This window comes from Xenia sp. Carnegie-2017, unplaced genomic scaffold (genome assembly GCF_021976095.1).
Source record: "Xenia sp. Carnegie-2017 unplaced genomic scaffold, XeniaSp_v1 HiC_scaffold_22, whole genome shotgun sequence".
Lineage (NCBI taxonomy): Eukaryota > Metazoa > Cnidaria > Anthozoa > Malacalcyonacea > Xeniidae > Xenia > Xenia sp. Carnegie-2017.
Genome location: NW_025813485.1, coordinates 6,693,431 through 6,720,237, shown reverse-complemented (window position 1 = coordinate 6,720,237; position 26,807 = coordinate 6,693,431). Strand labels below are relative to the sequence as shown.

At 35.1% G+C, this 26,807-nt stretch overlaps 4 protein-coding genes and 1 long non-coding RNA gene across 9 annotated transcripts in view; 3 read left to right on the top strand and 2 right to left on the bottom strand.

The window, feature by feature from the left end:
• LOC124445772 (mediator of RNA polymerase II transcription subunit 12-like) overlaps positions 1-7,149 on the top strand; it is a 36,155-nt gene extending 29,006 nt beyond the window's left edge. For both annotated transcript variants that reach the window (XM_046996535.1, XM_046996534.1), the window contains exons 35-41: positions 334-498; positions 723-1,008; positions 1,433-1,880; positions 2,377-2,563; positions 2,670-2,829; positions 3,991-4,230; positions 6,694-7,149. In XM_046996535.1, the coding sequence (XP_046852491.1) occupies positions 334-498; positions 723-1,008; positions 1,433-1,880; positions 2,377-2,563; positions 2,670-2,829; positions 3,991-4,230; positions 6,694-6,881 (1,674 nt within the window). In that variant the 3' untranslated portion in view covers positions 6,882-7,149. The remainder of the gene's footprint in view (positions 1-333; positions 499-722; positions 1,009-1,432; positions 1,881-2,376; positions 2,564-2,669; positions 2,830-3,990; positions 4,231-6,693) is intronic.
• Positions 7,150-9,423: 2,274 nt separating this feature from the next.
• On the top strand, positions 9,424-26,617 carry LOC124447410. Its single transcript, XR_006948722.1, has 4 exons — positions 9,424-9,434; positions 10,661-10,664; positions 11,269-11,271; positions 26,551-26,617. It is a non-coding gene; the product is annotated as an uncharacterized LOC124447410 (long non-coding RNA).
• On the bottom strand, positions 10,169-10,982 carry LOC124447409 (ATP synthase subunit g, mitochondrial-like). The gene is made up of 2 exons (XM_046998320.1): positions 10,852-10,982; positions 10,169-10,539 (listed from the first exon to the last, which is right to left on the bottom strand). The coding sequence occupies exons 1-2, from the start codon at positions 10,937-10,939 to the stop codon at positions 10,280-10,282; spliced, it is 348 nt and encodes a 115-aa protein (XP_046854276.1). The 5' UTR covers positions 10,940-10,982; the 3' UTR covers positions 10,169-10,279.
• LOC124447408 (quinone oxidoreductase-like) lies at positions 11,034-16,267 on the top strand. The gene is made up of 9 exons (XM_046998319.1): positions 11,034-11,136; positions 11,801-11,957; positions 13,200-13,352; positions 13,513-13,676; positions 13,809-13,860; positions 14,222-14,371; positions 14,891-14,992; positions 15,119-15,214; positions 15,519-16,267. The coding sequence occupies exons 2-9, from the start codon at positions 11,862-11,864 to the stop codon at positions 15,678-15,680; spliced, it is 975 nt and encodes a 324-aa protein (XP_046854275.1). The 5' UTR covers positions 11,034-11,136; positions 11,801-11,861; the 3' UTR covers positions 15,681-16,267.
• Positions 16,123-23,688, bottom strand: LOC124447407. Of its 4 annotated transcripts, none has more exons than XM_046998315.1 (12): positions 23,556-23,688; positions 23,009-23,193; positions 21,148-21,184; positions 20,175-20,233; positions 19,707-19,733; positions 19,322-19,450; positions 18,996-19,090; positions 18,747-18,812; positions 18,599-18,659; positions 18,446-18,508; positions 17,575-17,748; positions 16,123-17,127 (listed from the first exon to the last, which is right to left on the bottom strand). In XM_046998315.1, exons 6-12 carry the CDS (start codon positions 19,338-19,340, stop codon positions 16,589-16,591), a joined length of 1,017 nt encoding a protein of 338 aa, XP_046854271.1. In that variant the 5' UTR covers positions 19,341-19,450; positions 19,707-19,733; positions 20,175-20,233; positions 21,148-21,184; positions 23,009-23,193; positions 23,556-23,688; the 3' UTR covers positions 16,123-16,588. The 4 variants fall into 4 exon arrangements, with proteins under 4 accessions (XP_046854271.1, XP_046854272.1, XP_046854270.1 ...); XM_046998316.1 differs by lacking the exons at positions 23,009-23,193; positions 23,556-23,688 and adding exons at positions 20,397-20,497; positions 21,640-22,036; XM_046998314.1 differs by lacking the exons at positions 23,009-23,193; positions 23,556-23,688 and adding an exon at positions 21,640-22,036.
• Positions 26,618-26,807: the final 190 nt, after the last annotated feature.

Here is a 26,807-nt window from a genome sequence, read left to right as displayed (position 1 = left end):
CTTGCATTTTCACGATCGAAGTGGTCGCCAAGAATTCTTGTTCGTTTATAGCGTATGTATTATAACAGGATTACAACACTCATAACCATCACAATAATACATTTTTTTTGTCAAAAGCAAAGAACTACAGGCACTAAGGATGATACTAAAAATCATTTCAACGCTTCTGATCTACAGTGTTGTATTATACCGAAAACATGTCACAGCGCCAACCTCTAAAAATTCCATGTTGACCTCGAAGGATTAATGGACTCCGTCGATTTCGACATATGAGGGTTCCACGAAGTGGAACATCCTGATTACTTAATGTCATCACGTTTTCCATTACTTTAGCGCGTGCTCGTAGAGAACCCACGTGACATCGACAATTGCAAGCAGTTGCTTCCATTTCCTGGCCGCTCGATTGAAGTTGTTACTGTTGAGAAGCGTCAACAGAATGATTTCTCTGTCGTATCAGAGTCACAGCCCTCTACTTTGGAAAATGATGAAACGAGTGAGGTTAGTACAATTCGCATATGCACATGGTCAACTGTGTATATAATGCGAGTATTTTATCAGTTGGTTGACTTTGAAAACAATTTTTCTACTTGCTATTCAAATGTGCAGTTTTTTATTTGCTCGACAAAGCAGAAGTTTCATCTTGTATAACAAGGATTTTTCTGGTATTTGCTGGCAGATAACCAGATCTTGAAACAAGTCAAACGTCGATGCCTTTTTTTCAGGGATTGCAGGTAAAAGGTCGACAAAAGATAAGTCCTTGGGAGTTGATTGAAGGAAACAAGAATCCGGCACCCATGCTTTTTTCTTGGTTTGGTGCCGTGCGTCTTGAACGCAAACCACTTCCTCACGAGACAGACCTGCCTCGTACTCGTTATCACAATTTTGTTCAGCGGAAACCGCTTAGTTACTATCTCAATCCTACCGATGATTCTGATGATGACAGCCTCGATTTACTTACTGGATCGCAATCTCCTGCTTTAAAACTTCAAACTCCTATTGAACAAAAAGGTAAAGAATTGTTATTGTTTACTTCCTTTGCTGTTACAACATTTGCTGCTGTATGTGGATATTCGGCTTTATATCTATGCATTTCTCATATGCGTGATTCGAGATTCAGTTGACTAAAAATTCCCCACAGACAAAGTTAATATGTATAAGTTTTGCAGCGCTGTATTTGTGGTGAGTCCGAATACGTTATGGCGTCTATTTTGAATTCAAAATACGATAACAACATCGTTGTTGGTTAGAAATTTCTAAACAATATTTTGGAACAAAATATTACCAATACGGCTGTTGTATAAAGTGTTTCCAATGGGAACTTTCGTTATCTTAAATATAATAAGAAATCATTTTGTTCGATTTTGTGCTACAAGTTTTATAAAACAGTGCATCTAATTGCTCGCTTCTGTCTGTTTTCAATTACTATGTGAAGGTTTGGAAAGGCAATATAGTTCAATGGTGAACCTTACTGAAAGTGCGAAACGGGAAAGGTTGGATATTGGTGAAATTGGTCTCGACTCTCTGATAACTGATAATCTTTCATCTCCAAAAAGACCAAAAACCATGTCAAGACCTTTAACGCAACTTCACCAACAGCACCCACAACATTTACAAATACCATTGCAATCCAAGCAACTGCTTCAACGGCAACAATTTCAGAAACAGCAGCAACAACTATTACAGCGAAAACAATTTCATCAGCAACGCCAACTACAACAGCAACAATTACAGCAACAACAACAAATTATGTCACTATCGACACTGCAACAGCAACAACCACAAAATAAATTGCCACAAGAACAGCAAAGTACTTTCCTGAATAAGCTGAGTGCTCAGTTTCCCCCTCATAATACCGTACAATCACAAATTGATGGTAGGAGGTCAGTATTAAGGTGTCAAATAGTTTTAAAATTTTGTGTGCTAAATTTTTATGTATGATTGCATTTGAAGAATAACTCTGATTGCTTATCCTATCATGCAATAGATAGCGAACAGAATGATTATGAAAGTATGTAAAGCAGTTGAGATAGAAGGGTCAGGGGAGGTATGTCTAAACTAAAGTCGCTCCAATTCGAAAGAGGACCTAAGATTTACACAATTTTTGTAATTTTGATTTCTACTTTACGTTAGTGCTGTTTGTCGTAGAGGTTTTTTCATTGAACTTCTTACATCGCTTTGGAATAGTTAACTTGAAACTTTGACGTCTTAGTGTCCCATGACAAAAGTTTCTTTCTCGGTTTTGGCCTTCTTATTGGTTGAAACGACTTTGTGTATTTCTAATTAAAGTGTCTTACCGTTAAAAAGACTATTTTCTAAACGTAACAGCGTCCATTATTGTTCATAAGAGGATGACGTGTATTTCTTTCATCATTTTAGGTTTCAGACAACTCAGCCGAGTCAATTTGCCGGCGTTCCTCAAAATGTTTTTATAGCAAAGTCTCAGGGAGATAATTTACGTCCACAAAGACCTGGCATTCCTATAATGTCGAACAAAACCCTGGTCAACAAGGCACCTCCAAACGTGAAAGTTCTGCAGAACAGAGGAAGTATCCATTTCAACAATGTATTTATAAAAACTACATGCTTGCAATTATGTCTTGTCAGTTTTCCCTAATTTTGGTTCACCTCTTTGCTTAACCGTATTTCTTTTCTTTCCATTTGTTTTGTAGATCGATAATTCTATGCAACAGATACTGCAATCTGGCCATGGTTTTGCGTTTACAAGTAATCAAAATACTCAGCTTATTAGTCAGTCAGGACTATCGGCTTCCAATACAATTGGTACAGCACTCTCGGCTCCAAACACGTTTGCAACGCAATCTTTTTCTGGTATTTTTTTATTTTTTCTTTACGCTTAAATTTACAGACATTATGAAAGCTCATTCTCATAGTAGATTGGTTGTATATTTTAGTATATGACAGCCTTGATTTAGTTGTCGTCGTTATCCTAGTTGAATTTATTCGCATGAATAATCGGGAATTTAGTATATTTTCACCTGCACCTGAGCTAGAATTCGACGCTGTTGTCGTACACAGGAAGCTCTTATTTGAGCTATACTAAATTTTTGGTGAATGTCTGACTCAATGAATGTTCGAAGTCCGAGGAAAAATTGTCCTGAATTTACAATATACGACGGATCATGTCCATAGCACCTTCATTGCAGATTATTTTTGTTCTCTACCTTACCGATCAGATTATGTTGTAGTTTTAAAGAGGCTGGAAAAAGCACTTGCTCTGATCCAATAATCTGTACACAGGGTTATTCTCCAATGATTTATAACCCAATCCCCACGATTCCAAACTACCGTGTCAAGATGAGGCAAGAAAGCCATCTTAAACGATGGCAAAAAGCAAAACTCTCAGTCAAATATAAGATAAAAGAAACTTTAAAAAAACAATTCTCTCAAGCATTTTAACAATCAAACCTAAACTGGAATCTCTGCAACTGTACATTTATCAAGCAAGAAGCACAATTTAGTTGCATATGTCGTTTTGCCTTTGTTCAAGATGGCGGCTTGCCTGGTTCGTAGCTCTTGAATTTTGGCGGAGTCAGGTGTTTAGTATATTAGGGTCTATATCATTGGTTATTCTCAGAGTCGCCTAAGCTGGAAACGTAAGCTGTTGGTGGATATCCTATCTATTATAGTTGACACAAGATAGGATAGTTGTTCATTTTTCTTATATGGAAACAACGCTCGTATTCTAAAAGCTCATTCGCACTCACTCTCACGGTGGCACACTAATCGCAATTCCACCAAACAATTACAAACTCTCTTCTCCACTATTGTCAAGAATTTTTCTAAAATACTTCAAATCGAGCAGTCAGTGGAGTAAAAATACCATCTTCGAATAATTATGATGTTATTTCAAAGCCCTACTCGGTGTGTTCGAGTGTGAGCGAGCTTTTACAAACGTGCGTAAGTTTCGAAATTATGTTCCATCATGAATAAAAACATTCTCGTCAGTTGACATGATTTTTCTGTGTTTAGCTGCAAACAGCGTTCAGACATCACAACAGTTGCAAACTCTGGCACATCAGAAATCTCTGAATCAAGAAAGCCTTCAGCAAACTTTCATGATGTCACAGCTAAACTCATCACAATCAACCACGCCCCTGCAGCATCCGAGCACTGGATCAAACTCGCTAAGAATGAACCCTCTTATTGCCGTGCAGAAACCTTATACACAACCTGGTATCGACTTGAATAATATTTTGCGTCAGAGCGGAGGTAATGTAATGGTATTTAATCCAACAAACTGTATTGAGTTTGATTCTGTAGATTAGACAATGGGGGACACTTGACGAGATATTGGTGGAGAAGGGCGACGAGCAAAATGAGTCAAACGATAATCTGAAATTTTGCCCGAACGACGAGTCTTATTTGTTAAAATTAGTCATATCTAAATGACTAAATATTAATAAATGTTAAATTATCAGCTTCTTCTGAATTGTTCAATCATGAGAAAATAAAAATAAACAAAATATGTTCTAGAGTCTAACGAATGTAACGGTAATGATTCCATGTTCGTGAAACGCAAAATCAATTAAAAAACCCCAACATCAAAGCTTCGTACAGAAGAACAAGTTTTCTTTGGCAAGTTTTGTTCGGAAAAGACACTTGTTTGACAAGCTTTGTTTACTTGTTTAGCTTAAAAAATTAACTAGATTAAGTTTTGGGTTTGGATTAGTGATCAATTATGTCATTTGTTCGAGTTTTTTGATGTTACTACACATAAAAATATTACCAACGTAACCTTGACATTTCAGGAACTTTCAGAATGCTCACCATATACGGAAAAAGTACTGGATCGTTGGGTAAATTAAAACGTCCACGTTGCCCTGTTTAGCTAAATTACGTGCTGATTACTCTATTTAAGGTTTAAACCTCGGAAATGAAAATGTTCCAGTGTTTTTTCGTTTTTAATGAAATAGTTGGTTAAAACATTTTTGAAAAAACATAGGGAGGGTTACCGCCCCCTCTCCTCCCTCTCCAAGTGTCCGCCACTGAGATTAATATTTCATGTTGTTTAGAGATCACTCTTTAGAAAGGTCTTTAAAAGCTGATAAGACCCTGATTGTTTCGGTCTTTACCTTAGTATAAGCAATAAACAGTAGGTCCACTGCGCATTGCAACACGATGCTGTATATTTAGCCAGTCTAGCGGCAGCAGTTAGCCATCTCATCACTCCTATTGTTCAGAAATGCAAATGACTGGCTGTCATGGTATAATCTCGTGTGTTAAAAGATATGCATCATCAAGATAATTTCATGATTTGCTCCCTTTCTTGTTGTTTTCTCCTTATCAATGTATTTTTCAATTGAGATCTCAAATCATTGTTGATCAATAATAGATGACTTCGTAATTGGGAAATTAAATCGACAACCGCGAAATTGGCGGATCCAGTGTACGTCAAAATAAATTATAGCTCCTCAATTTTAAATTCAAATTACATTCAGAAAAACACTATTGGTTTTTAATTTCTAAAGAACATAATTTTACCAATGGATTTTCTTCTAAGGGGTTTAGAAATGTAAATATACGCCAAAATGTGCTGCAGTAATTTATTTTGACGTAGTTTGGATCCACCACAGCGAAAACACTCTGTTGCTATTTTTTGACCTTGAAAGAAACTTGTTTCCTGTTTTTTCATAATACTTTTAATCAATTGAACCTCAAGAGGCATGTTAATGTTTCATAATGAAAAATACGTTTATCGCGTGATAAACGCATTTGTCGACGGGCTCACTCTCATGTGATCAGTCGATGAAATATTAGTAACCATTATTTATTTTCTCTTGCTGAAATGTTCGAATTTAAGTAACGCAAAGGTCTTATTTCGAGGAACCTATTCTTTTGGTTGCATAGCGAGACTTTCAACCATTTTAAATTCTCAATAGATAACTTTGTAGTTTGAAAATTCGTTCAGCAAATAAAAAAAACATTTCATTGTTGTTTTTTTTGACATTCGAGAAACGTGTTTCATAATTTTTATATTTTTAATCAACTTAACGTATATTGAGTAATAATGAACAAATTAAAATAAACTTGATCTTGTTCTCGAACATAAAAAAAGTCTCAAATCGACCTAAAGTTTTGGTTTTTGTTAATATAGCTATAGAATAGTTTAGAGGCAGCTATCACTAAGTAGCCCATCGTGCAAGCTTATTGACGGCTCCAAGAGATCTCTAAGCTCTGATAACATAAAATTAGGACAATATGAACGACCCTGCTAGTCAACATGAATTTAAAATGCGATGACCAACTCATTTTTTTTTCGACTAAAATGTTTAAATTGCGTTAATTTCATTATTAATTTCATACTGGATAACGTGTTTTCAATCAAGACCTCATGCCATTTTATAGATTTTGATACTGAATGACTTCGTAGGCTCCTAGTAAATTAGTATTACCTGTGATGAATAAATAAATTCTTTGCAATAGGAAGGGTCAGTAGGTGTGACATTTTCTACAAAAAACTAATATACCCACTAGCTATAATTAAGCTATTTCGATTTGAGTTAAATTCAGCACATTTCCAGTTTAAAACAAAGCTCAACAAAAAAATCTGACACGGCTGGGTGACACTCAGCAAGTAAGCCGGGAAATCTTATGCAAATTGGAGCCATCTCCCCTAATAATCCATCCCTGTCAGTAAACATCTAATTAAACTTTCTGTTTTATTGCATTTAGTGTCTTGTTCAAGTCCAGTTACAACTCAAGTAAGTATTCAACGTCAGATATCAGCACCTGCAAAGATCGCTTTGACAGAACAACTGACGAATGATTTGGGTCTGCAAGGACAGATTTCTCAAGCTCAAAATTTAAACCAGACATCTCAAAATCAACAGTATCCCAATTTCCAGCCACCTTTTCACTAAGTGCATACGGGCTTTTAATTTGCTCTCAAGGTCCTGAGAGTTCCATAAAGACATGTTTCCATTTAAGAGGTCCAACTTCGCACAACTTGGGTAATTGCATGCATGGATATTTTTTGAGAATTGGACGTTTGTATAAAGTGTTGCGCGTAAGAATTCATGGCTGAGTTTAGAATATTATAAAGCATAATTGTACATAAATGCCAGGCGTTGTATGTAGTGTTCAGAGGCAATGAAAACAATGTTAAAAATTTTGTGTGACAGTCATAAACATCGAATTCACTTTGGCTTCGACTATTGCCTTGCTAAAACTAACGCATCCAGTAGTACATTAATCTTCTGGTATATGCATAAAAGAAATTATCAGGAAAAACATCACTCGTCCAACTTTGTAGGACTTCATCGGTAAAAGATAACTTCCATAGAAATAATCCCATTTCTTTACTTTCTCTTTGTTGAGATTGAAAAAACAAACCCTTTCTCCCCACAACCTTACATTTAATTTGATCCGATAAACTCAACGGATACACTTTATAATGCTTGAGTGAAATTGACTCTTAGCTTGAAAACATTTCCTTGAGAAGATTATTCTTAGCGTGGAATATATTATTAATATATATTACAATGTTTTATTTATTACCCAATAAACGATACAAAAGTAAAATTTCTTCTAACAACGCACACGGCATGCAGTATGACTATATGAGTATAAAGTGTGCTGTTTAACTTATTCATCTGTGCAGCTAACTTGCTTACTTATCATAACCCAATTTAGATGTCATTTGTTCTACGAAATGGTCTACATGTTATTAATGATTGTCAGTGAGAATTACGTTATTCTTTCATCGTTTCATTGCTTTAAATTATCTTACTTTAATGTTATATTTTAAACAAATGAAATCTTGCCCCTGTGTTTTAATTTCCATCTTGACGTGGACAGTAACGTGAAAATGGGAATTTGGACCGTCCATCGACAAGGACATCGTTACTTCTTCGCCGGCTTTAAGTGGACATTGGAGTCCGTGATGGCAGATGTTTTTATCGGGGATCTCGACATGATGATTTATCATGCCCACTTTTCCTACAATCGCAATTGTTCCATTCTCAATATCTTTATTCGGTATCATCTTAAGCTCACTAGTATACTTATGGCCTTTTGAGACTATGCAATAGTCCTTGGTAGAACCTTTATCACAGTTGATGCTAAATCCTGTAACTTTTCCAAGATGACTACCGCAATCCGTTGTCCTCAATTCCATGGCGATCGATTGCTGAAGGGCAACAGCTAGCAAAACAAAAACAACCTTTTCCGACCATTCTTGTGATGTAGAGTACTTATACTTTACTAAGACTTTAGTGCTCAAAATGTTAACCATCTAACAGAAGAATGACCTCATCTCATGAAATACCACTGTATTTATAATATAGATTCGTGCCCAGTCACCCCGTGCTTTTTGCAATGTTGACAGGTAAGCTGACAGTTTATGTGGACTTTGACATCATATGATGTTACGAGTGGCGTGAATCGTTCGTTAAAAAATTATCGTACGATTCACGAGATAATCTGCTATTCAAGTTGAAGTTGATTTCTTTTCATAACAATTCCACTTTCAAAAGAAATCAGCCTGGCATAGCAGAATATAGCTATAAGTATGTTTCCCTCAATCAAAGTTTGCGTTGACGCCAGTGGATGTTGGCGTTGTACTGGCGTTGCACAGTTTCAGTGGACTTTGACTTCATATATTACAAGTGGCGTGAATCGTACGTTAAAAAATTATCGTACGATTCACGAGATAATCTGCTATTCAAGGTGAAGTTGATTTCTTTTGATAACAATTCCACTTTCAAAAGAAATCAGCCTGGCATAGCAAAATATAGCTATAAGTATGTTTCCCTCTCGATAAACGTTTGCGTTGACGCCAGTGGATGTTACTCATTTACTTAAGAAATACGTTGTTACAAGTCATCGTGTTTTCACATGTTTTCATTTGAGACCTCTTAAACTTTGTAATTGGGAAATTCAGTCTGCAAAAAAACCCTCGTTTGCTATTTCTTGTCGTTCAGTAACTATAAACAGCACAAAGAGAATTTGATTTGTCTTGCTTAGATGTCTCATGATTTCAGGCACCTATTAGTAGCTAGAATTAAACAGAAAATCTTCTCGAACATTGAAAAATCTCTTTCATGTGAATGTAGTATGGAACCCATGTTACCCCTTGCGCAAATTCATTAATGACGTCAGTGATGTAGAAACCTTGATAACAAACAATATGGACAATCGCGTGATAATCATACATGTTGATGGGTTCACAATCATGTGATAAAGGCATTATAAATAGCGATAAAATGACCAATTCATTATACATCAGTTATTTGAATAAAACGTTTAAATTGAAGAAACGTACATATCATTAAGCCATAACTTTCCACAAATTGCTTGAAGGAGAAAGGACTCATAGCGCCTTCTAGTTATTTCAAACTTTAATATTTTCTCATGTTTCAGATGTGAGATGTCTGTATTCCTAAATTTAAGATCACTAGCCAAAACGCAGACTAGTTAACATGATGATATGCTAGATACCTATGTATGTGGCATGGCTGTTTAGCCAAGAGCTAGGCGTGCTTATGATGCAACAATGCAATGTGAGCAAGGTCATAGCACAGTATAAAGAACTAACAGCACGCAGTCCTTTCTACTGGAAATTTAAAAAAATTTTGTGCAACGCATACTTCTTACGCATGTGATTATCATAATGGAGCCTGGTCAATTAAATCTTTTCTGACAGATAGGAGCGAAGGAGATGGTCAGCCGCTGTCTTGCACACCCTGTTCAAGTGGACCTACGTACTGGTTGTTCTGTATCTAAAGCCACGGAGCGTTTTAAAAACTGACAGGGGCGAGAGAAAGAAATAACGAGATGATAGATAACGAGTTAAATAAAATCAGAGGCTAGTTTTGAATTTACCATAATATTGACTATCTCCAGCACTTGGAGTAAAATTGAAAGTGAAAAGATCATGCAAAATTGTTTTCTGATTTATATTTTAAAACCTCTTCAAACAACAAGTGTACAGTTACATTTTGGCAAAATTTTTTTTCAAAAACTCCTTGATTGTGTCTTGTAAATGATTATCATATGAGTATTTCTACGTAAACATGTTTTTGATGTGTCACCGTTAAAACAATTGATTGGAAACAAAGTAATAGGGTGTATCATATGATAAACCATTGTGCATGAAAACTTAAAATGAGTGTTGTACAAAACTGGTTTCACCAAAAAGTAACATTGATTTTTAACACTTAACAATTTCAACACTTTTTATTATTGTTTATTTAAAAAAACAACTTAATATGCTCAAAGTAATGTGAAAACAGTGCATACTGTCTAATGTTCTTGTCCATCAGACTTTGTAGCCAATGATGCTGCGTCTTCCAATCATTTCTCCAACAATGAACCAGAAAAATATTTCAACTCCAACAAGAGTATTTGATGCAGCTTCTTTCATAGTCAAATTCAGGAACTTCCCTTTTACCAGACTATTTTTCACATTCACAAAGCTTTTTTGAATGAGTGGAAACTGAGACGGCATTGGTGGAGCCAATTCGACCTTGGCTGTGCTCCAAAATGTGGAAAGATGAGGGCGAGATCTTTTTCCCAGCTCTAGGAATCATAAAAACAACTGACGACAACCATTGTTGATATTTATGATTTTAAATTATGAATGCATGATAAATAAAATACTGTATATCAATGAAAATCAAAGGAAAAAACCTAAGTGAAGCATGGTTTGTAAACTTCTCAAAGTACATCACATTTACAGCTAAGTTGGCCTTTTTTGGGAGCAGTATTATAGCTTCATTATATTTATATATTAAACAATAGATTATATATTAACCATAATCAGTGTAAAAAAGTACAAATTTTGTATTAATTTTTGTAAGCACATGCAAACACGAATTTTTTCAATCTTACCAAGTCCTTTCATTCCGATTTTAGTAGACACAGAGATGCTTTTTGTCACAGCATTTTCGGCAATTTTTGCTATCTTCGACGCAGCCATTTTGAAGTTACATTCGCTGTGATGTGCCCGCAGTACAAAGTAAAAATAAGCGGTTGGTTGGTTTAATATGTGATACTTCATTGCAGATAAATACAGTTAGCTATCAGTGAGTTTTTAACGAATATTGGGTTCCGTTTTGCTTTCAAAGGGAAGAGGAAGTGGAAGATTTATATTTGCCAGCTTACCATCGATCCCTAGTAAGAATGAATTTTTTGAAGTGCAATTTGAAAGTTATTTTTGAAATACTGTGTGGTAGAAACTAGTAATGGCACACAGGAAATCAATGGGGTGTTAATCGTTTTTAAGACACAGAAAGTGGGAGGCTGGAGGGGGTGGCCTGTGATGTAGCTGCTCAATGGCTACTGGCAGTGGTGCAGCGGTTCAGGGTTGGTGTTACTAAATGTGTGTAATTCATATTTATTACTAAACAAATCTGATGTTTTAAGACTTGTCTAGCTATTATTAAATTTCCAGGTTGGATTAAAACAAAGCAAAAAAAATAACTCCAACCTTGTTGAATTGTTTTACTCAGGGGCTAAGATTTGGGTTATGGTGAGAATAACAGTTATATGTTCAAATTCAAGATGGTGTCCGTGTCAAGTGTGAAATTTGGTTGTCACTTGTGTCAACTACAAATAGTAGAAGTCACCTGTGAGCAAATCTGTTTACATGTCACAATGGCATTGTTCTCAGTTTGCCCAAATTTGAAATACCATTTACTTTTTTTATTTCTTGGTTATCCTCTCCTATAAACATGGTTTTAAACAATTTTCCTTTCATAGAAAACATCTTTAAAAAAGAGACCAGTTTTGGTGTGTGGAAGGAGGTGTGGAGATAGTTCTGTTTTTTTTATTAATTTAGTAATACTTGGGAAATTGATTTGGTATTATCTCTCAAAAAATCTGGTTACATTGATGCCACAATGCAGACTGCAAAAGCAATTTGTGTTGCTACATTTGGTGGTCCAGAAGTTCTCAGAGTTTGTAATGTTCCCATTCCGAGCACTGGTGCAGGGCAGGTATTGTTGTTTCTTTTATAGTTTGTAATTGTCACATACCTATATCTGAAATGTTGTTTTCACTGACCAACTTAGAAGTCAGAGATGAATCAAAACCAAGATTTATCTAGTTGTTTTAGTTGTACTAAATATTAAGTTTAAATCAAATGTCAGCAGCACATGGAACGTGATATCATTTCAGAAGTATAGTTCAAATGGTTAGCGCTTTCAAGTACCTGGTAATATTGTCATTCAATAAATGTTAGACAAGCCAAGAGCATAATAGTTGTCAACTTGTCATGCAATGCTAGCCTAACAAGTTGCGTGCTCGAGATGATTCACATATACTTTGTACACTCCATAGGATCATCACAGCCTGCTCTAATTTACAGTAAACATGATATCATTTGTAATCAACTAAGAAAGGCTATGCTCAACTGCTTTGCATTGTATACAAGAAATAATGACCTGATATACATCTTCTGTTAAATTGTAGATTTGCTAAAATTATGTGCGATCACACTTTTTTCTTTTTCAGTTTTTCACAACATACGGGGTGCATAAAAAAAGAAGACTTGTAGAAATTTATTGATAATGATAATTTAAATGCCTGATCACTACAGTATGCTAGCTCTGTGGTCCTATAAAGTATATTGTCAAATAAGTGCATATTTTAGATGATATTTTATCACAAAATCTTTTCAGCTCCTGGAAATTTGACATAAATGTCTAACAGAAAAGCATAAATGTTAATGGCCAGTACGTACATAGGATTATTTTCACATAAGATCAATTTCTAATTTAAGTTTTTTTTATACATACTGTACAATTTGGAATTTGGACTAAAAATTAACTAAATCCATGTAAATCTGGTCTAATTTTGTTCTAAGGGCTTTTTATGTATTCACTTTTTGTTTCATAAGCCATTTGATTTTTTCTTTTACTACTTGTACACATAGCATTTTGTATAAAAATAAAAGATTCTCCGGAGTTTATAAAATAATTAATATGATTGGACTCCATCCAATCACATTAATCCACCTGCTAATCCAATTAGACGATCTAAGCATCTACAAGCTAAAAGCACATGTAAATAGTAATTCCTCATTCTGATGAAGGCTCAAAGCAACCAGTCGAAAGCTCAATAAAAATCATTTTATACAATCCGGAGAATCTTTTATTATTATACATTAAATATGCCTGGATTACCAATCTTTCAACTTACATAGCATTATGCGTATCAATAATTTTGTTTATTTAAAGGTACTTGTAAAGTTGTATGCTGCTGGTGTAAATCCTGTTGACACATACATTCGAAGCGGATCATATGCTCGTAAGCCAACCTTACCTTACACTCCAGGTGCTGATGGTGCAGGGGTTGTCAAGTCCGTAGGGGATGGGGTTTTGGATTTCAAGGTAGACATTTGAATGATTCTGTTAAAGCCAATGACATCATGTGAAGTATTGTGGCTAATGTTGCTTCACATGTTGCAATGAAGGCTTATTGGGGAAGTTACAACATAGCATATTTGAAGTGAAAAAATTGAAGCATGTTTATAATCTCATAATTTTAAAGGAAGGTGATCGAGTTTTTGTGCATCAAATTTCTGTGGGAACATATAGCCAGTATGCAGTTCTTCAACATGAGAATGTGCATCATCTTCACCAAAAGTTGACATTCGACCAAGGAGCAGCACTTGGTGTGCCTTATTTGACTGCATATCGAGCTTTATTTCACAAGTATGTCAAAGTGAAGTACATACCTAGTTCAGTACATTTGTGGTAAACATGTTTGATTTGAGGTGACAGTGAGATAAGTGTGAAAAATTAAAATAGTTTTCTATTTGTTTATTTGTTATTACTTTTATTTAGACTAAATGTTGAATCAGAGAGGACCATATTTATTCATGGGGCCAGTGGTGGGGTGAGGTCATTTTTTCATAACTAGATTCCTATGCGTCAAAACTTGACACTAATTATAATGTATTTATCTCTTTTTACAAAGCCGACAGTAGGAAAGGGGATCTTGATTAAGAAAACAGTGTTTGAAAATGATGAGAATAGCAATCTGTTAATGCTATCAATGTGAAAAAAAATGCCTGAGTTTAAACCTCTTTTCAACAAGTCTGAGTCAAACTTCAACAACTCAAAAATATGATAACTCAAACAATTTTCTTCTGTGTGGTGTACTAAGAGAGGTCAAGCACAACTGCCAATGCTTTTTCTGCTTTAAATAAGTTGGTCTATATTTTTTAGTTGTTCAAAGTATTTTTCTGTGTATTAAGGTTGGTGTGGCAGCTGTGCAGCTTGCCAGATCTCATGGCATGCGAGTCTTTGGCTCGGCTGGAAGTGCTGCTGGCTGTGCTGTAGTTAAGGAAGCTGGTGCTCATGATGTGTTTAATCACAAAATCGATGGATATTTGGAAAAAGTTATGGTATGTTCTGTTATTTAATCACTAGCTTTGTAAAGAGACGTGCTTTTTTAACTAGGCAGGCCCCAACACACAAAACCCTATTGACTACTTTGCTGTGCTAGTAGATGCTGTATACGTGTTTAATTAGATTAATGGCTGCAGTTAACCATTTTATCGTTTCTATTGGTCAGAAAATGAAATTTACTGGCTAACCACTATGGTTAATAATATGATAACGCGTGTGTCACAAAAATTCAATGAAGTGTCTCTACTGCATATTCCCTTTTCTGTGGAATTACTTAAAGGGGCAGAACATGCAGAAAATACCCCCAAAGGATGGAACTGGCTGCAGCATTTTTTTGTTGATGCTGTAAAGGGAAACCATGCAGTACCGATAGTTAGAATATACACTCAATTATTTCTCTTATTGCTAAAAATCGAAAGATTTTCAGATGATATGAAAAAGGCTTCCAGTTGTAGATACAAGTAAACAGTATTTACCCGGAGTCCCTCTGGAGATAACTGCATTTTTGGTTTCAGGAGGCGACGGAAAACAAGGGTGTTGACTTTATCGTCGAAAATTTAGCAAACGTTAACTTGGAGAATGATCTTAAATTATTGGCAGAGTATGGTAAAATTGCGGTAGGATAATCATCTATTCTTTTAGTTATTTCTCTAACGTGAATTTTGTACGCTTTTCGTACCAAAATGTTGGCTTCCAATTCTTATTGCGGTGAATATATTTATCGACCCGTGATTATAATACAGGTTGTTGGAAATCGTGGCTCGATTGAAATCAATCCTCGCTTGATGATGATGAAAGAATCCAGTATCGTTGGCGTGATGCTATCTAAAACAACACAAGTAAGAAAATTGTAAAGTTTTATTTTGCGCAGTGTAAGTCTCGCATCTGGGGTAGTTTCACCTCGTAAATGACCTGCACTTGCTGCTGTTAATTATTAATTTTGACATTTTTTGTTTCTTTCCTTTGCTGTAATATAGCTGTTATAGTGGGCTTCGATAGTATGACGTATGTTTTCAATGTTTACTTTCAACATACTAAGTTTTACTTACGTGACGAAAACAAAATTATTTAACTCCTATGGATAACGTTATGTAAGGTCCGTACAAGTCAATGTCTGGTATTTCAAAATCGTTATTTTATTAGGATGAAATTAAGGAGGCGGTCTTTAAGCTTCAGAAATTAGTTGAAGGTGGACACCTTAATCCCATCGTTAAAAAGACTTTCAAATTGCACGATGCACCTAAGGCCCACAGAGAAATAATGGAGGGTTGTGCCAAAGGAAAAATGGTGCTGGAGATTGATTGATACAGCTCCTCTCAATGGACAAATGACAATCCTTGAAGAAATCCAATTATACGATCCGAAGTAAGCAACGTTTTACTAGATTTCACCCAAAAAACTTTTCGCTACTCAAATATTGACTGTCGCTTTCGATAAGAATGACTCAATTATAGATTGTTGCCTTGAATTGTTTTGAACTGAAAAAGTATTAGATCGAACTGGTGTGCATTTGAAGTGCACTTGATGTCAAAATTCAATGAAAGTTTTTAACGATAATTTTACGTACATACTAGTAGTTGGTCTTTAATCGCGTCTAAGAAGAATGGGGATAGTAATCTCTGTGACGTGAATTCCGGAGAATGCCTGCTGAATGATTCTATTACAAGTAAATCGTAAAATCAATGTTGCAACCCGCCATTCAATGCTATATAATTTTTTGTGTTCAGTAACTGTGAAAAACAATAGGTTTTCATTGCAATGATTACACAATTTTATTATTGCAGGCATATTACTTTCTTTATAGTACATCATAATTGTCTGCAATATACAATTTTATAGTTGGAATAGATTATCCAAATTTTTCTTGTAGTAATTATATTCATAAGATCGTATTCATACCTTTATCCATTTTCATCATTATATTTTTACACATACTCAGTTATAGTTAGAATATTATAGTTGGAATAGATAATCCAAATGCTTCCTGTAGTAATTATATTCATTGTATTCATACCTTTATCCATTTTCATCATTATATTTTTACACATACTCAGTTATAGTTAGATTATTATAGTTGGAATAGATAGTCCAAATGTTTCTTGTAGTAATTATATTCATTGTACTCATACGTTTATCCATTTTTCATCATTATATTTTTACACATATTCAGGCAAGCGAATGCAGGAAAGAACATCAACTGAAATTTCCCCCGTTTAAAAAAATGAGGATTTCTTGTTTTCGCTAGCGTTATTGACTAAACCTTCGTCTATTACAATTTTGACGAACTTGTCGGTCTTTCGGTCATCAGGCCATTTTACGATTTCCGTCAAATTCAACCACTTTGGGAGTTGATCCTCTGAGACTTTGATCAAAACAGGAATGAAACGTATACGTTGATGTTTCGTGGTTGTGCTGAGCTCACTCTTGATGAGGCTTACCTCGCTGAACAGCCTTTCTTCGTTTAATGAACTAAATCTCGGCACGGCCTCAATATTCACGGTTTCGTCCCATCGGCATATTCTAAGGTAACTCTGTGTCACGATCATAATTACTTTGCCTGCTTGTCTGAGGAATTTTTCACCGAAACGTTTAGGTCCGAGCGAGTGGTAGAGCTTTTGGTCGGCATACATTTGATCCATCACCACATCGATGTGGTTCGATTTCAGGAAATGGTAAATGTCATTTACGTGATTGATTGTCCCCTTTTCCGGGAGATAAGACACGTAGATCTTCCCTTTCCCCATTGTGTCTTCTGCAAACATATGAAATAAATAAGAAATTGTGTCTGGACATTATATTAGCGCCACAAGAGGATGTCACGTGCATGTTCAATCTCTAAATTTGCCTTTTATATTGTGGGAAAGTTGGGAAATTTCTCGTTGCACAGCCATCGCGCAACCTTGTTGAAAACACGATTGTGCTCCTGTTTAACTGTAAACCTTCCCCTCCCCCACCGTCGCCTCGTATCATGCCGATGTGGCCTATGACTGAAGACAGCATCGTAGAGAAATATGGAGTCGTTTTAAAATAGTTTGGTTAAGGGGAGGAGAGGGAAAACTTAGAGTAACAAGCTCGTGATTAGTATGCATGAAGTCTTAAAAACATGGAGGGCTTTTGACGAACGTGATCTATCCACTTGTATTGCACACACACATACACACATTAGTCTTTTTTAAGCTAGTTGGGACAATGAACTTACCCTTTTGGGGCATTTTTAAATCATTGTTATCCGTACGCCTTCGGTGTATCCATTTACCCAATAGTCCTACCGTAGCAACAATGACAAACACCACCACACTGAGCGACAATATGATCGTTATTGGTAAGTTTTTGTCCGGTTTCTCGTTGTGTTTTCTCGTTTCATTTGATGGAACTACAAGATGGCACATGATGAACTGTTATTCACATGAAATGCAATGTGGTAAAGTTATGTGTGAGTTCTCAAATATGATAGCTAATTTGCTTCAATTTCCGTGCACTAAGAGTGTGTTGTGAAGTGAAGCCAAGTGAACGATTTCAGCTCGATAATGTAAGATTTTGTATCACGCGAATAAGAGCAACTGCAAACTCTTTGCCAACGGGGTATTTGCAAAAAACTGAAATAGCCAAGACATCAAATGAAACGAACGAAGTACCCAAAATAGTATAATTTAACAGCCCGCTGAATTACCATGGAGAACGCTTATCATGGAGGACAAAATAGCGAAACTGGAAAAAAGCAACTTAATTCGATTCAATAAACGTCACAAATGGTATAGAATGGGCTGACAATGTAGAATTTAGGTTTTTTCCGAATATGTAGAATGGTAGGTTGTTAAATTAAAATTACAATTCAATTTGACAACCTAACTCATTCATACATAACTGTCGTGCAATCCTCGATAAATCGAATGAATGCAACACTCGAAAACAGGAGATTTACCAACATGAACAATCTTTGGACTGTCATTAAAGAGGATAAAGAAAGTACATCCAGTAACAAGTGCGAAACACCCATACAGTGTTGTGATATAATTGCATATTTGGACGTTTACGTAATGCTTTTGCTGCGTGTTATCGCCATGACTTACCATTTGTAAAGATAGCGGTTGACGGATGGATTGGCTTGTTACTTCTAACGTTGCCATATTGTTCTAAAAATAAAATAAGTTGTGTACAACAGTACAAATTAAGGTACTTTAATAATGTACAGGTAGTCACGCAAGAAAAGTGCTACTTCTTACCTGGTGGAGTCAGATAAGATAAATTCAATTTGTTCTTCTTCCGAAACGGAATGACTTTTACCTTGTTAAAGGAGAGTAAAATTCGTTAATGTAATATGCTCTATGTTAGGTCGTAGACGAGTCTGCACCGACTATACATCAATCTTACAGTGACAGCAAAGTTTCTTTTGTCTCCATATCCCATGGTTTCGTTCAGAATGAACTCGTTAATATCCTGGAAATGAGCGAATCAAAAATGAAAAATATAGCATCATTTGTCTGCATGAGCAATGGTTGGCAATAATAGACTAAACTAACTTGACTACGCGATTCCGTTGCATTCAACTTGCTTTAATAATAATTTACTTACATGCTAAGTTCGTGTCACCTAAATCTGCTTTGTTACATAGCACATCACCTTAGAAACTTTATGGCAGAAAATTCTCTCCTTGATGAAATCTACTCCCCACTTTATAAAATATCCTTTGCAAAGATCTTGCTGCTTATTGCACTCTATAATGGAAAGTTCTGTATTTTAATGATACTTTTCAGGCCGCAGGATTATCGTTGTTTGTACTTTTTAAAAAACAAATAGAACTTGTTTAAAACGCCATTTGACGATAAGTTTTTTCCAAAATATTAGAGCTCTCTATTTTATATTGTTGGTTAAAACAAAAATTTTGAATGTTTGAGCTGTATCGCCAAGTATTCAGGATTCTAAAATAGATTAAATGCAGTACATACCTTCAGGTGGCTTCCACATTATCTTTGGAATTGTCTTATTACGGGATGTTCTATACTCGATCCGAAGTGGGACATTTGGGTTTTCAATACCGTTCTTCTTTTGGAATTTTAGATATTCAAAATAACAATCTGTTTTTAAGAGCACGCAAAACATATATATTAATACATAACTATTGTAACTACATATATTAGTTTTTACTGTATATATTACGATATTACTATATTATTTCTATGAATGAACGATTTAGTTCAATACTTATTTTTGTACTTTCATAACGTATTAGCTGAGGTAATAAGATTAGTGCATATGACAGAATTAGAGATAATATTTATATAGGGCTTAATGTTTATAAAAAACAATCCATAAAAATAATTTATTTCTCACAATTGTGATTTCTTTCTTTACTCGCATCTAAAAATAAAGAGAAAAAAAAGTTGGCCAGTAAGTTTACAAAAAGATTCAAAACTTGCAAACGACTTTGCAAATAAAACAACAGGTAAGAAGGTAATAAAAAGTTTTCAAAGCAAGTGCTCTTGGGGTAAAATATTAAAAACAAATTTTCGAAACTTATGCCGATTAACACATTGCCCTGCCGAGAAACATGACAAATTTTGCCGGAAGTTTTAATTAAAACGACAAACTTCTTCAGCCATCGTCTTTCTCAAAAGTTATCAAAACTTTACCCATGCAAAGTTTATGTTGTATGGTCAAATACATTGTCCTTTAATTTATTTTTTTAACGGAAATACATCAAAATTTATTTTAAATTTCAATGATTTATCTAAAAAATATAACGCATAAATTATTTCAAAAATTCAAAAATAACAGAAAATGTCAAGGAATCACAAATACCTCATCTTTAATAGGGTTGGTGTTGTATTTCGTCTTTCGTGGAATGCCATGGGATATTGCTAGTCATAACATTAAAGCATTAAAGATTGTAATTAACAACGAAAAATACAACCAGTTATAGTGACGTTTTATTACTAATTTTTACAACTTGTTACTGTTACAGCTTCTCAATGATTACATTTAACGATAATTACTTGTGTTACTAACTACACAGATATTTACCTGGCGACACCTGAGCATAGTTGTAATAATAATGAATTGTATGTTCAACAATTGGGTGAAGATGACATGTTTAGCTGTTGATCTGCTATTTTATGTACAACCTTAAGGAATTAATGTACGCTAGTTGGTATACGCTACTTAAGGGTAGTATAGTTTAAACTAGAAGTGGCGTTTTTGCCTGAGGCTGTTTTACGTTAATTTGTTCTCTACAAGATTCAATATTTTTCCAGGTCCAGGAAAAAAACAAAAAATTGATTATTCGCTTCTTATTTTTGTTTTACATGATTAAATAGAATCAACCGTTTTGTACTTTTTGGGATGACGAACCTAATCCCTAAACACCTACGGCACTGATTCGTTTGCCTCCTCAATTATACGGTAGTTATTATCTCTGCAATAACTACAGTTATTATTTTGGGCTCTTTCGGAGCTCGTTCATGTAGAAAAGAAACGCAATTTACTATCATTTTTCACATCACGTATTTTTCACAGTTTCACTTGGACGGCAAAAAATGGGGAATGGAGGATCGAGTAGAAGTCAAGTTTCACTCAAGGTGGAAATTAAACATTCACCCCATCACTACATAACTAATGATTACGATAATGAGAATCTTCGTTTTGTAGTTAAATGCTTGTAAATTGTTGTACACTGCAGTCTAGCGTTTCAATGTAACACCATATATGTGCATAAATTATTTAATACTATATCATACCCATGCCTTTTATAAAGCGTATCACGCAGCCTGCTCACCTGTCTCATTGCATTTGCGACGACATTCATTTGAAGTCTATATTAAAAGGACAAAAACAAAGGTATAGCAACAACAACGAGTGTCAGAATATCAAATTATCTTCAATCTATAAATTCATTATGAATGTCGAGTTTTGAAATTTGTTGTTATTATCCACCCAGATCAGCCGAAGAAACGTGCGTTTCTGTATGAGCAGTTGTGTATCGTATAAAAATACGACGGCTTTGAGAAACAAAATATAATGCAGTATTAAACGTATTTTTAAAACATAAACGCAGGTACGTCCTTCAACTTAGCAATGTTGACGTCAACGGTCGACTTCTGGATGTTAAGTACTGAATTGAAATTATCATTTATACTAAATACTCATGAAAAGGGCGGAATGCCTCGACATGTTTCGAACACATTCATCTTGAACGTAGTTCGCCTTGACGTAGATGCTGATATTTATACAATAGACAGTTCATAGCAATTTATTTTAAGACTATTACGGTTTTATTCCATGTCCTGTTTCCAACTTTGGATTCACGAGCGTGAGAACAAAGACAGTTAAAGTCATTGATCATTGTCGCACATTGCTTGAGAAAAACCAACAGAATCCAAATTATCGGGAGAAAGTATACGTTATATTTGCGCTGTAAAGCCATGTTTTAGTCTTCCGAGTTACTTCAGCTTCTTGGAATCACTCAACAGAGTTGTGAAATTTGACACACAGTTTCAAGGTCAAGAAACACTCAGACGATCGCTGCAATGCCATTTTATATGTCTTAACATGATACAAGACTGTGAGTTATAAAATTGACTTCTCGTTGCTACACCGCAATTGGAATCTTTGTTAATCGTTGGGAAGACTTTGTGTTTCTTCTATAGTCTTTCACAATATTGTAAACCAATATATCATCTTATATATTCCCTTATTTGACATGAAATTATTAGGCAATTTCCGTTTCAAAAATCAAAACAGCGTAGAATGACGATGTTATTACGAACTTTGTGCGGATGCATCATGTTTTTTTGATGCTTTTACTTTAAACATCGCTCTCTTAACTCAGCCATATTCCAAATGCAGGTAAACTTTTTTGCTAAGGTACAATTCACTTGTCAGCTTAGTGACAGACTAGTCGTTGATGTAATGATAACTGTTTTATTGCAACACTGTCTAGTTTTATATACATACAAGTTATTATGTTATTGTTGGTGTAATCATTATACTAACTACATATATTGAAACGTTGGATTCATATCAGCGTCAAATCGGTATCATCGATTGATTAATTGATTGATTGATTGATTGATTAATTGGGTGGGAGATATTGATATTGCGTGATTCGTGTAGGGTTATTTCTCGCTTTTGATCATTCAATGAAAAATAAAATAGTACTGAGTTCATTAACATTGAAATTTTAAGAAAAGAAAGCTTTTGAGCTGCTCTATTGATTTGATTGACAGTATATATTTTTTCAATAAATTTTGTGAAAAATTGTGTTTCTTTATCGACTAAATTTTGTTGAGCTCAATTAGGACTCAATTTACTGTCGACAAGTACGTATTTTCAATTTTGTTCTATCATACTTTGTACTTGTAGTATCTAATAAACCCATTGTGAATGGTAATTGGTGCCATGAAGGCATTACAATGACAGTTATGACACGAAATGCGTGCAGGCAACTGACGAAAACCATTCACAGGAAACTTAAGATGCAACTATATATCAGTTATGAAATATGGCTATTCCATCGTGCCTCCTTCATCATATTCAGACATTAAACTTCATCTACCACTACGTACATAGCATGTTACTCCTGCACTCATTGGGCCGATAGTTGTCACAACTCAGATAAAACAACAAAAATCACTTACGTCGCGAAACTGGTCACATTTTTTCTCACATGGACTAGTCAAATTTTTAGTTCGAACTTGATTCCTTACGCTGGTCATGTCCAAAACATTGCCAATCGCCAGTTGAATGAAACAAAGTACGATAGTGCTTCTGTTGAGATGCTTCATGTTTCTGGTATTCAGTTCAACGCTCGAACTCTCGCACTCTATATAGTAACATATGACGCCAAATCTTCAATTTAAGACCGGTTTCCATGGTCGAATCATCAATGATCAATCGTGCGAAAAACTCATCTTTCTATTTAAGCCCTCTTGATTAATGTATACAAAGTTCTTCGCAAATTTACGCAGTACAAAATGAACTTGTAGAACAAGTTACCAAAAATTAAAACCTGGTTTGTTAAGCTCGCCAGGTAGAGTATCTCCCGCACAGCAATTGGCATTGAGAATAGCAATAAAGAGGAACACATGTGTTTAAAAAATGAATTTGCTCGAACGATTGGTTTTCGCACTGGTCTGTGTCATCAATGAACGCAAACGTGAGTCAAAGTATGACAACTTTGCTTACCTGTTGCCAAAATTTCCCTTTGATATCTTCAATAATTCTAATGGTTCCAGTAAGTTTATATTATTTAATCTTGTTTGCTCGTAAGGTCGGTTTGAATACGGAAGGTTATGTATGTAAAACGACGTCAACTGCAAATGTTACCACGTGTTGCGAACAATGGAACACATGGTTGGAAACTTTCATAATCATTTAGGCATGAAAACATGTCAAGATGCTTCCTTGGAACAACGGGAACTTTGTTTGAAAGGGAAACCCTAACAAACGCTGCCACAGTATAGGAATAAACAGTAGGGTCACTTCACTGCACAACTGGCTGTTGTACATTAAATTAGTTCACTGGCTGCCGTTTGCCATATCGTCAATCCTATTGGTCACACAATGCAATTTACTGGCTGCCAATATGGTAATCACATGCGTGGCACGAAAAAATTCAATGTAGTGGCCCAACTGTATGTTCTCTATACTGTTGCGACGCTCTGCTATATTGAAATATGAGTGGACAAAAGACTTATTGCGCAACTTACCAGGAATATCGATTATCTGCGCAACTTTGTCGGGGATCGCCTGCGCAACTTTGTCGGGGATCGCCTGCGCAACTTTGTCGGGGATTGCCTGCGCAACTTTGCCATTAAAGATAACCTGACAATTTGAAAGTAGACTTAGCATAAATTTTTAATGGGTGCTTTTCCTCTAAAACAATTTAAGAAATTTAGAAGAAATTATTTTCAAAATATTGTTTGTATGTTGCGTTATTATTTTTACTATTATTGCTAAATGATGGAATCGAATAGTTTAAAACAACGCTTACCCTTTATTGTCCACTTTTGCGATATATGCAACAGTGACGAAACAAAATGAAATTCAACTGAAAAAAATCATCTATTAAAGAGTTAGCCAGGTTAATCCATCTCAACCTGAACCAGTTGAATAAAATTTGTCATTACATTCTGTCATAAATAAGTGTTAGCCTTTGAAAACTGATCTTCAAGGGGGGAATTATCCAGTAGTCTGAGTAGGTTTAAACCTACGGGCCCGGGCTTTCGAGAGTCCCGTTGTATCTTGATATAATTAGAATTTAGACGTTTTTACTATTATGGGCTACCTAAATGTACTTAAGTTAGACCATTTATGCTGTTGAAAACCTTACGGGCAATCGAGTGCAGAGGAAAAATGGCTTTTGTAGTATCTACTGTTAAAATGCGCAATGCTCAGAACTCATGAAGTAGTGGGTTTTTCCCAGTTTCCCTGACGAAGTCAATGATTTTCAAAATTTCGTTTGAGCTTTAAAATGAATTTTCCCCCATTTTTTTACCTTATATGGTTACAAGCAGGAAACGTATAAGCAAAGAAAACTGATCTTAGAAGTATATAGTAGTTTGTTGAAGTCGCATTGTGACGTCCATAAAACAAAAAGAAATGTAACATCAATGATACATTTATGTATAAAATTAGTCACAGAATGGTCAGCCCGGCGGGCCGTATATGGTGTATAACAAAAAATATCATAAAGCTGCAATCATGAGCGAAATGAGTGAGTATTGAAAACAAATTTTATCAGCTCATTTAAATGTTGAAAATGCTGAAATCGGCTTAGTGAAACTGAAATTTATCGATTGTTTGTTATAAATTAAAGACAGAAGAGTTGTACATTATTCTCCCCGGCGACGTACAGGAATGTGATGCTATTGGAAGCAGCCATTCATAAAAATTTCACTGCCCCGATTTTTCTTGTTCGCTTTTTATTGACATATTCCATAGTTTAAATGTACATTACCGCCCCCTAAGAATATTTCTCTGCACAGGAGCGCTACAGCCACAACACTTTTTCTGGCAATTTTATGCTAATGCAAATATTTTCAAAAATGAAACAGTAGCAATGTTTTACTTTATTTGAGTTCAGTTGAAAACATAGTAGCGGTACTCTAGCCGTTTGCCACCTGATGCACTGCATTTTTCATTACGCTAATTTACAATTTTTACATGTAGTGTTGCATTTGAAAAAATATGCAGTACCTGATGGATGCTTAAACAACGTTTATTTCTACAATTTTATCTTACTGGGAAGATTTTGCCCTGAAGTGATGAAGTTCAGCAAACAACCACAAAGTCGTAAGATCCTTTGAAAGAATAGTACGATTTTTAAAATTACTAATGTTGTACAGAAATAAATGTTATCCTCAGGCCTTGCAAAAGAGCGTAAGAAACTTATAAACTAGTTAGTCTTTAGAGATAGCCTCAGCCTAACCTACTTGATTGTATGAACAAGAAGACCAAGACAATCAGTTAAAATAAACAACACGAAATGATAATATTCGAGGCTTAGCAAGTTTCCCTAACATAGCAGCGAGCATTCAAATTGAGGTATTCTTCACCCTGATAGTCGACAAAATGACTAACAGATGTCTGATGAAAAAACCTTTTTATATAATTTAACGCACAAAATGAATTGTTCGGACGAAAACTTTAATGTTTGTTTCTTTTATTCCCACTGTTTCTTATGGCTGCCCAACTTGCAAAATCGTTCCCGCGGTCCTGCCCATGCTTTTCATTGTAACAGGTGTATTTTTCGTTTTTTTTTAACTCCTATGAATATTGAATATAATGCTAATTTATTTCTTTTATTATCTTTTATTTTTAAAATCTGTAACACATCATTATCAATAAAGTACATCGCTCCAAAATGCTAAGGCTCTCATCCATGGGTGATTATGAAAGTTTGACATTTACTAACATTATGGATTCGGATTTTAACTGTTTTTATTTTGTTTACTGTAACATTGTTGACCTTATTTGCGTCTTTCCCTCATATTGAGCAAATTGAATATATTTTATTTACTGGCTGTAAGGTCCGTATGGAAAAAATATTTTCACGAGGTTTAAATGAAGAAATTCTCGATATAAAATGGCCGATGCGGCTTGATGTTGAGACTTAAAAAGTGTTTTCTACAAGTTTCACTTCGTTTTTGATAGTGAAATTCACTCTTGCCATGATAAGTACTATCTGAATACACTTTGCGCAATTTCAAAAATTTAAATTTCACTTTGTAAAGAAATACATTGCGATAAAATATCACTTTTGGCCCACGGGCAATAAATCGTAAAAAGCTGCCGCCGAGGCACCCAATCAAATTGCAGGAAATTACACATTATCGCTTCGCATACATAAATAAAAAAATAATAGGTGTTATTGTTGTTGTGGTTATACCATCATCTGCGACCAGCTTTTTGCCATAATTACCCAGTCTTCGTGTA